The sequence below is a fragment of the Nicotiana tabacum genome, chromosome 24 (genome assembly GCF_000715075.1).
Source record: "Nicotiana tabacum cultivar K326 chromosome 24, ASM71507v2, whole genome shotgun sequence".
NCBI lineage: Eukaryota > Viridiplantae > Streptophyta > Magnoliopsida > Solanales > Solanaceae > Nicotiana > Nicotiana tabacum.
This window is the reverse complement of record NC_134103.1, coordinates 40613118-40624057: the sequence shown is the minus strand read 5'-3', so window position 1 is coordinate 40624057 and position 10940 is coordinate 40613118. Positions and strand designations below refer to the sequence as shown.

Sequence of the window (10940 nt, the reverse complement as noted above, 5' to 3'; positions counted from 1 at the left end):
AGCCTCTTAAGGGTTGGGTTCTAGTGGTGGACTCTTGGGTCGTCTAGAGCCATATATGGTAAAAGTGGTAGCATGGTTGTCCCCACACCCCCTTAGTCCGTGGGAGCAGGTTGTGCTAGTATTTTGAAGCTCACCTTATGGTTCTCAGTCCTTTGCGAAAATATTTATTGGTCAATAAAAATTAATCAATCAATCGTTTGACTGAAGCCAAAGACGAGCTAGCGATGGTGCGAGACTTTGACTTCTTTTCAACTTTTTTTTTAAAAAAGATAGTAGAAGTGCCTTTTTATTTAAACCCAACAAATAACTTTTTCTCTTCGTGCATGGGACAAAGTACGATCCCTTTATAAAAGGAATCTCTTCATTTCACATTCATACCATCGTACACAAACCCAATACTTCCTAACAAATGTAACTCTATACTAGGATTCGGACATGAGATCAGTGGTTAACATCTTAATTTCTCCTTTTCCTTTACTTTAAGGCATATTTTACCAACTTTATCTCTAGCATTATTGCCTACTACATTCTGCTTACGGTAAATACTAGTAGTTCACATGGCAGACTCAAGATTTTTAAATCACGAGTACTCAGTATTAGCACATAAATTAAAAGAGTTCTTGTAGGCTTACACATCATACTCTAGAAGAGCCCTTATTGTACTTGTCGACTTGACTCTGTACTGTGGTCTGTTGTATAATGTAAAGCTCTTGTGAAAAGCCATTATCTTGGCCAGAATATTGCTTTGTACATGGTATCAAAAATATTGCTTTGCATACTCAACTGACTTTAATCTAAAATTACTACCTCGTAAGATTAGGTGCTAATAATTGCACCTACATTGGTCCGTCATTGAGTTCACGATCGATATTTATATCAAACTAATCATGATTAAGTGATAATAAAACACATGTCGCGTGTTCACTGATTTGATGTAAACACGACTATATTTATATTTCTTACCTTTTATTTATTCCTCTTATTCTCTTAGAGTGTTTCAGCTACTACTCTTTTTGCATCCTACAAACAAAGTACAATTGCGTTGTTTGCTATAATAGCATCATTAATTCGCATCTTAAAACTTTGAGGAAATGGCAAAGAAAATGAACTATTAAGAATTTATATAGAGTATATGTCGTTTTTCATCCTTCTGATCTTTGAATGGTCAAAGCAAGTGGAGTTGAACGCCTCTAACATATATATATATTGCTTTTAATTCAATTTAATTATCGAGAATATAAAATATAGAATCTTTAGTTTAGTGATGAGAGTATGGTAACTTGTTAAATCACATGTCAAAAATCACAAGATAATGTAAATGGTCTTGTGAAAAGTTTTAAAATCTTTAAAAGGTAGATTAGTCAAACGAACTAATTCTCTTGAAGGCAAGATGAAGTCACTTTTAGAAGTTTAATGCTAAAACTTTGAAATTTTGGACATGCTTTTAGAGTTTAGAATACTTAATACAATCAATATTTTGTTCCGTGTTTTATATGTAAGTACGTATTACATCTATTAAGTCGCACAACTTTTTTTTTATTTCGACTTTGCCAATCTATCAAGTCACACAACTTCTTTTTATTAAGTCACACAACTTTTTTTTAATTTCGACTTTGCCAATATCTATGAATATCTAGAATTTACAAAAAAATATGAATCATAACAATTCTTGTATAGTTTCTACGTATATCAATTTTAGTTTAAAAAGAAGTAAGAAACTACTTGAAAATATAAGTTAAGAAATAGATGTTTTGCCTCACGTGATTTCTGCAATTTTTAGGACAAGAAAAATATACGAATTTATAGCTAAAATGATTTACATTACTACTATATTTTCGAGAATTTTACCAAAGCATATATTCTCATTTCTCAATCACAAAGATTGCACATCCATATTTTCTCTCCTTTTATCTTTTCTTTTTATAATAATTTCAAATTAATACTAATATGCAACCATTTTTGCTATATAGTGTTGCTTTTAGCGTGATCTAAGCTCAAAACCCGTGGTACATGCCGCAAGCACCTAAAACAACTCCAAAGTAGAATTTTGAAAAATGGCGGGATCACATTTACTTTCACTGCCAGCAACAGCGGCGGCAGAGCAGTCGGAGCTGCCGCCGGCGTCAATGGCAATCGCCTCCGTAACAAACCAGTGGGAAGTTGAATACGCTCGGTTCATCCTCTATCCTCCAGCTTCTCCTCATCCCTCTCATCCGTCCCTCATCCCTCTTTCTTCCACCAGACGAAAGCACTGTAAAGGCGGCAAATGGATCTCCTCTTCCTCCCTCGTTTCTCTCAAACTCCGCACTGATAGATCCGATCCTGATCGCGGTTTCATCCTCGTCCTCGCTATCCGTGATCACATGATCCTCGTGAGCGCTTACTGCATCCCTCTGTTTTTACAACTATTTCGAATTCTAAATGCTCCAGATAAATAAAAAACAAAACAAAACAAAAGAAACAACTGCTTTACTTTCGTTATATATTTCTTCTGGATCGATACACTTATTTGCTATTTTTTCAAGGTGAAATTGAATTAGAAAATGAACAATTTGAATGTTATTATTTTTTTTTTTTTGTGACTTTTTTGATGTAAATTTTTGTTTCAATTTGATGTGCCTTTGATTTCATAGGTTAGTTTACTTTGGATTTGTTGATACTCGATTTTATAATTTGATCTCTTTATTCTCGATGTTTCATCCTTTTCTTCACTGCGCTTATTGAGAATGGTTATATTTATGAGTATATTAGTTGTGTAGGCCTAATAGAGTAGTTGAGTTAGTGATAGTGGTAGTTTTGTAATTAGACATTTTAACATTTTACTCTTACATATGGGAAATATACAGAATTCATTTCTCCAATTCCTCTCTCATCTAGAACCTTCTCTCTGAAGCTTAGAGAGGTTCGTCAATGGAGAAACTTCAGTCATTTTGATTCTCATCTTCGACATGGTATCAGAGCACAACTCGCAATCTCCGATCTACGTCTAGTCCGTATTTCATTTTCTTCTTCGTTGTGTTCACCCGATTTGAAATCGCAAATCGGAAGTTTTTCAATTCGTAATTTCTTCTAGAAATCACTGGTTTGCACATTTTCAACCCTCAATTGACTCAAATTCCTGTCATTTTCTACCTCAATTCATGGCTGGAGACAAAGATACCAATGATACTACTACAATTTTAGATTCGACCAACCCGCTATACATGCACCCGTCGGAAAGTGTTGGGACTGTGCTAGTACCGGTGACATTTGACGGCACCGGTTATAGATCCTGGAGAAGAGGCGTTCTCAGAGCTCTCTCTGTGAAGAACAAAATTGGATTCATCACAGGAAAGTGTAAGAAACATAATGCTGGAGAAGCGACCTACGATCAATGGGCACGATGCGATGATATGGTGACGTCGTGGATTCTGAACTCACTCTCAAAGGATTTAGCTGATGGACTACAATACGTGAGTGATGCAAATGAGTTATGGCAAGAGCTTAAGGACAGGTATGACCAAACAAATGGGGCAAAACTTTACCAATTGCAAAAGGAAATCAACGACCTAAATTAAGGAACCCTAGACATAACCGGATATTACACAAAAATGAAAATACTCTGGGAGGAACTCAATACCTTAAATGCACACGCTCAATGTGGTTGTCAATGCACCTGTGGTGCTAAAGCAAATATGTACAAGGCAGAGCAAGATCGAAGATTGATTCAATTCCTAATGGGACTCAATGAAGTCTACACAGTTGTTAGGGGAAGTATTCTAATGATGAATCCCCTACCTAGTATTGCACAGGCCTTTTCCATCCATATTCGGGAGGAAAAACAGAGAGAAATTAGACCAAGTGGTCGCCTAGCCATGGAATTCACCTCCTTGAATGTGAATGGACCAGGAAACAACAGATTCAGAACCAATTACCACTCCACAAGCCAACACTACAGGACAGAACTCATACAAGCCTAATTTTCCCCCTAATAGATCTAAATTGTATTGTGACTATTGCAAAAAGTCGGGGCATACCAGGGAGAAGTGCTATAGGATACATGGATTTCCACAAGACTTCAAGTTTACAAAAGGTAGAAACACAGGATCTGCTGCAAATGTTCATGGTCAGTGTGAAGAGATCCAAGCTTACAATAGTGAAGATGCTGACAACAGGAATCACAACCAAAACCTTCAGAACCTGACGAGGGAACAATACAACCAGTTGTTGAATTTGCTGGAGAACTTCAAGGTCAACACTGCAAGGGAAAATCCAAACATCATCACTAGTGGAGCTGTGAACTTTGCATGTATTCTAACTTGCTGTACTTATAAAGAGATAGCCGTAACAACTGCATGTAAATGTTCAAATTCAATTGATGACTTATGGATTTTAGACAGTGGAGTTTCAAACCATATGACATATAGAAAGTCTTTTCTCACTAACATCAGAACCCTACCTTATCCTTTCCTTGTGACCTTACCTAATGGATATAAGGTGAAAGTGACAGAAATTGGTGATGCCTTCCTTAGTCCTAAACTAACTTCAGTTCGAGTCGTGTATGTACCTAGTTTCAAACACAATCTCATTTCAATCCACTCATTAACAGTGCACCTTGATTGTATAGTTAACTTCAACAAATATCTTTGTCTAATGCAGGCCCCTTTAATGAAGAGGCCTCTGGAGATTGGTAAGGCAAGAAGTGGATTATATTTTCTCTGTTCAAAGTGTCATAGTTGTTTAGATTCAAGTCCATCTACTACTTCAATTTTCAGTTTACCTCATTCCTGCTTTTCCATTCCCGATAACAATGTTAGTAAGAAAAAGGATCAATCTCATCTATTTCATTCATTGTCAACTATAAATGAGTCATCTTATCCATTGAACAATGTAAATACTATCCATTCATGCAATAAAACTGATCCTTTTAGTGTGAATTCTTCTCTTGTATGTTCTACATCTTCTAGAAATAATGTTGACTACTTGTGGCACAATAGGCTAGGTCATATACCCTTTGTAAAAATGAGAAAAATATCTACTATACCAGCCAATTTTGCTCCCAAACAACCCTTCATTTGTTCAATCTGCCTTAAGGCCAGACAGACAATGTTGCCATTCCCTGAAAGGACCACTTCATCCACCAAATTTTTTGAATTACTCCATGTAGACCTATGGGGCCCTTACCATATGTCCACACATGATAATTACAAATATTTCCTTACCACGGTTGATGATTTTAGCAGGTCAACTTGGACTCACCTCTTAAGCTGCATAAGCAACACTTTTCATGCTATTAAAGGGTTTCTATCCATAATTGAAAATCAGTTTGGCACCTCAGTCAAAACCATTAGATCTGATAATGGTCTGGAATTTGCCAACAATGAAATCATAACATACTTCCAAGAAAAGGGCATAGTGCATCAGAAAACTTGTCCATACACACCACAACAAAATGATGTGGTGGAAAGAAAACACAAATACTTACTTGAAAGAACAAGGGCCCTACTTTACCAGTCCAAACTGCCTATAAGGTACTGGGGAAGTGTATTCTAACAGCCACCTATCTAATAATTAGGCTTCCATCTACTATTCTTAATAACAAAAGTCCTTTTGAACTCCTGTATAACAAAAAGCCCAAATACTCACAACTTAAAAGTTTTGGATGCCTATGTTATCCTTGTTTACTAAAATCTCACAGAGACAAGTTTGAACCAAGAGCCACACCCTATGTATTTGTAGGTTATCCTTTTGGTACAAAGGGTTATAAGGTCCTAGACTTGGCCACAAAGAGAATACACATATCTAGAGATGTAGTGTTCCATGAAAATATTTTTCCTTTTGCAGTTTCACCTGAAAATTCTAGTTTTCCTTCTGTTTTGCATCTGATGAACTCTAATCCATCTTGTACTTATTCTACCTCTGGCACTCCAAATAATTGTAACATTTATGATAAGGATGCATCAATTTCTGTTACCAATATGCATGTATCAGATAATGCTGCACCTCTTTCTCCACCTAATCCAACAACATCTAACCAAAATATGCCAAGCTCACACATATCTCCAGAAAATAGCCCTGCTTTTCAACCACCCACAGTCCCACACAGATACAACATATTGAGTCTCAAGGCATTGAACATAATAAATCTCAACCAAATCCCTCACAAACAAATTCCTCACAACCTAGAAGATCAGGCAGAACACACACCACTCCTGCACACCTCAAAGATTATGTGTATTCTTTACCAACTCTCCAACATCATGATACAGAACCTGAACCTCACACCACTCCCACATCATTCAAACATTTTGTAACAGTAAATAATATGTTTCTCTAAATGTCTTGCATTCTGAAAGTCAGCAATTGCTTAGAAACATTTCACATGATTGTGAGCCATCTTCTTATGAGGAGGCATCCATGAATCCTGCATGGCAAATGGCAATGACACAGGAATTTGAAGCTTTATATGCTAACCATACTTAGGATTTAGTTGAACTGCCTGCAGGAAAGAAAGCTATAGGTTGTAAATGGGTATATAAGATCAAACACAAGGCTGATGGAAGTGTGGAAAGATTCAAAACAAGGCTAGTGGTGAAGGGATACACACAAGAAGCAGGAATCGATTATACAGAGACTTTTTCACCGGCGGTAAAGATGACCATAGTCAGAACACTGATCAGCATTGCAGTAAAGAGAGGGTGGGACCTATATCAACTAGATGTTAACAATGCATTTCTTCATGGGGATCTACATGAAGAAGTGTATATAGAAGTTCCAAAAGGACTGATGGTACCTAATGGAAATCTAGTATGCAAGCTTAGAAAGTCATTATATGGTCTAAAACAGGCAAGCAGACAATGGTATGATAAGTTGACAGAATCCCTGCATTCCAGGGGTTTCAAACATTCAGCTAGTGACTACTCATTATTCTACAAGAAACAGGGGACCTCAGCAGTCTTTGTGGCTGTATATGTGGATGATGTGATTATTACTGGGACCAACTTGGAGGAAATCAAAGAATTGAAGGCATTCCTGCACAACCAATTCAAGATAAAGGATCTTGGGAAGTTACATTATTTCTTGGGGCTAGAGATGTTGTATAAGGCTGATGGAGTACTGGTTTGCCAGAGAAAATTTACTATGGACCTACTAAAGGAGTATGATTGCTTGACATACTCTCCTGTCAGCTCTCCACTTGACTCTACCATCAAATTGAGGAGTGAAGATGGAGCCTTATTGTCTGATCCAGGGTATTACAGGAAACTAGTTAGGAAACTAAACTTTCTGACAAATACTAGACTGGACATAGCCTATAGTGTTCAACATTTGAGCCAGTTCATGCAGGAACCAAGAGAACCTCATCTAAAGGCTGCCATACATGTTCTTAGATACTTGAAGAAAGATCCTACTTTGGGAATATTTCTATCCAATGATCCTAACTACACTGTCAGTGCATATTGTGATTCAGATTGGGTTGCTTGCCCTGATACAAGAAAGTTTGTGAGTGGGTATATTGTGCTACTTGGGGGCAGTCCTATCAGTTGGAAGTCAATGGAGAAACTTCAGTCATTTTGATTCTCATCTTCGACAGCGCTCACAGAGTCCTCGTGAGAGATACTGCTTCTTTCTGTTTTCCCGCTATTTTACTTTTTTGAAAAATAATATGTAACTGCTTTGGTTTTGTTTTCGTTTTTCCTCTTTGGATTCATATATTTGTTTGCTGACTTGCTCAAGGATGAGTTGAAATAAAAAAGGACAATGCATAACTTTTTGAATTTGATTGTTAGTTGTCACTGATTGTGAATTTATGATGCAATCTTAGTTTACTGAGAGCTCTCAATTGTATAGTGTAGTTAATTTTAGTTTGAATTTATTGATACTCGATCTTATGATATGCTTTCTCTTCTTGTCGCGGTTTCATCCTTGTGCTCGCTCTAGCTCACAGAGCCATTATAAGGGTCTATTGCTTCTTTCCATTTTACCGTTATGTTTTGTCTTCTTTCTTCTTCTTTTGTATTGAACTTCTGTTAGCTGAATTTCTGAAGGATCTAGTTGAAGTCGAAATGTATTCTGAAATTTATGATATAGTAATTGTTTATTAAACATAAATGTAACTTTGAGTTTTAGAGTCAATTTTTGCTTGAACTTGTTGATACTCGATCTTCTGATGCAATCTCACTTTTTCTGTGTTGGAGAACTGGTATTCATTCTGTTGATAAACACAACAATGCTTTAATAAAAGCAATTTCTTCGTGCCATTCTGGGCAAACAATAATGCTGTCTTTTCCCAGAGGGTAAATTACATAGTTGATGGTAAAAATGTCATGGGTACAGAGAAATCCATAGGTAATATGAATAGCTTAAGCGCACTGTAGAAAACTGTTGCAGGGGAGGGCCTATGCCAGTTTTTTCGTTGAGTACTAGGGACGCAGTGTACTCTTGATGTATTAGTTCTCTGTTTGGTAGCATAGTGGCACCTGTGTTACCCTTTGTTTGTTAGATAAACTTGTCTTACACAGCTTAAAGAGATTACACAGCAAAGCGCACGAGCATTAGTCTTGTGCATTATCAGTTCTGATTTTTATTAGCTGTCTCATAGTTCTGCAAAACAATGGATGTCACTTGCTGTGGTTCATAAGCTCTTAGACAATGTTACAGTTATCAAGTTTTCTGCATGGAGAGGCTAACAGAATAGTTCCGTGTTTCTGACCTTTTTTGGTTTCATTATTTACTTCTTGCAGGAAGAGCATTACGTTTCGAGGCTGATGTTCTCATGGCCTCAGGTCTCATGTGTGTCAGGTTTTCCAACAAGGGGAACTAGAGCTGTCTTTGTGAGCTATAGGGATTCTGTAGGCCAGGTGAGCTCATTAATTAGTCTTTGTGAAGTCATTAATGAATTTGCTATAAGTGTGATTAACCTCATGCTCTCTTTAAACCCCCATTGTTTTCAGCTGAAACTTCTTCTTTCCAGGAAAACTATTGTGTAGAGAAGTAACGAGATTAAGAATCAGATTAAAATGAAAGTAGCTCTAGGGACAGGCAAACCTCCCTCACGCTCCAAATGTCCAATGCAAAGAGGCGAATGGAGCATTAAATGAAGTTAAAATAAGAACGAAAAGTTGCATGGAAGAAACTTGAAGTAGCTAGTTTTCTGGAGATACACGTGTATTATATGCAGTAAGCTAATTGTTCTGAACAAGTATCTTTTAGGTGCATAACTTGAAGTTTCAATACTATGACGTGGGAGTGATGACATCCTTTTCTTTAAGACTTTGAAGCATTTGAGACTCGGGCTCTCTAACTTGACTACTGCATTTTATCCAAGCTCTGTACCATCTGGTACTTAAGATAATAGACAGGCCCTCTGAGAGCATATATCATGGGAAGTTCACTTCACAGAGCTGTTACACGCGTTGAATCATTTACTCAAGCTTCCTAGTCGTAATGTTTGCTTTAGCTTTCAAACTTAGGACATTATTCTATTGAGGCTTTGTCATATAAAGGGCACACTGAAAGAACTCAAAGTGGAATATATGATGGTCTGAGACTTCTTTTCTGCTAATCCTGATACAGAGAACTATGTGGAAAGGTCCTATGATAAAACCACTAATGTTGGACTTCAATTATCCTGTTATTTTTGCAGATTCAGAAATTCGTCCTGCGGTTCTTGACAATCTACGAGATAGAGAATTTCATGAATGTTTTAAAGGTGCATAATTCTCTATGATTCTCTCTACGAGTTCACTTACAATATACAACTTTCTTCCTTCACGTGCTTTTCGTATGTAAAATTCTTAGGGAAAGTTGGACAGTGCAAGTCCTCCTGCTCTTCCGTGTCTTGAATTTGATTCAGTGATATCTTCTCAATCTGAGTTTATTCCTTTCGGTGGAGCTTCACAAAGGTGACATATACTGATTACTGCAGTTGCTTTGACACATCCTCCCGTGAGTTTAGCCAATTAGGATATTAAAGTACAATTTACATAAGGTTTGATTTTGTCAGGGACAATGAAGGATGGATATATACAGCTTCAGGTGACTCTAGTTCCCATCATATGCCAGTGACCTGGGCACCTGGATTTTCTCAAGGTTCACATACAGAGGAAATGAGACTAAATCGCGAAGCTGAGGAGATTCTTTCAGCTTTTCCTCCCAGTTTCACGTCCTTCTTGATGAACTGCGGCCCTGAAGTTGATCAAGGTGGTTCTCATCAGTCGACTTTTCATGAAGTTCCCCACTTTTTGATTCAAAACTAAACACCGAAAATAATTGTTAACTGAATGCAGTTGCTGCACAGTCGAGTACGACGAAGGAGGTTGACCTTAAAGACCAAATTGCGGTATTGTTTCTGTCTATATCTTTTATAGAGATCAACTAACATTCTGCTTCGCTGAAATTTTTTAAATGGCTGGACGGCTCATAACTGTGTTCCATTTGTATGATCCACCTGCTTATTGTCTTGCAGAAATATCTAGAAGATTCTTCATTCCAAGGTATGTCTTTAAATACTAATGCCCCTTTTCTAGGTTTTGGTCGATGGAGCATGCACATTACTTGAAAATACCTTCTTTTTTTGTTTTTAAAATTTATTTACTTTTTCCTTTTAATGGATGGAAAAGCCTTAAAGTCACTGTTCTTGAAGTTGATTACTATTCAAACCATGGTAAAATAAAGCGTTGCTAAGTAATATGTACGAGTTGTAAAAAAATCACTCACTGTTAAAAAAAGCAGCTACATGCAGATGCTGATTTGACTGGTTTAGAGTACTAATTTGCTGAATTGCTGATATTGATAGATATGCTGGTCAAAGTTGAGGAAGTCATCCGTGAATTGGGAGATAATACAGTGCTGTAGCTGCACCAGAGCTGATGCAAAAAAAAATCATAGCTGATTACCTATTAATTCTTCAAACATGGGAGGTTTTTTTCATTTTCTTTCCCAATTTGCTCACAGAACACATC

At 37.0% G+C, this 10940-nt stretch overlaps 1 protein-coding gene across 3 annotated transcripts; it reads left to right on the top strand.

Annotated features, from left to right (window-relative positions):
• Positions 1-1948: 1948 nt before the first annotated feature.
• Positions 1949-10895, top strand: LOC107816814 (protein POOR HOMOLOGOUS SYNAPSIS 1). Of its 3 annotated transcripts, XM_075248331.1 has the most exons (8): positions 1949-2372; positions 8721-8837; positions 9623-9688; positions 9778-9881; positions 9983-10179; positions 10257-10318; positions 10445-10472; positions 10775-10895. In XM_075248331.1, exons 1-8 carry the CDS (start codon positions 2055-2057, stop codon positions 10831-10833), a joined length of 951 nt encoding a protein of 316 aa, XP_075104432.1. In that variant the 5' UTR covers positions 1949-2054; the 3' UTR covers positions 10834-10895. The 3 variants fall into 2 exon arrangements, 1 of the variants encoding a protein (XP_075104432.1); XR_012706803.1 differs by lacking the exons at positions 1949-2372; positions 9778-9881; positions 9983-10179; ... (1 more) ...; positions 10445-10472; positions 10775-10895 and adding an exon at positions 2824-7586 and having other exon boundaries at positions 9623-9646.
• Positions 10896-10940: the final 45 nt, after the last annotated feature.

Bases quoted from the DNA above. Each gene is read 5' to 3' on its own strand.
- LOC107816814 (XM_075248331.1), top strand. From the start codon at position 2,055: ATGGCGGGATCACATTTACTTTCACTGCCAGCAACAGCGGCGGCAGAG. The intron at 2,373-8,720 runs GTGAGCGCTTAC...TACTTCTTGCAG, and splicing joins TCCGTGATCACATGATCCTC to GAAGAGCATTACGTTTCGAG. The intron at 10,319-10,444 runs GTATTGTTTCTG...ATTGTCTTGCAG, and splicing joins ACCTTAAAGACCAAATTGCG to AAATATCTAGAAGATTCTTC.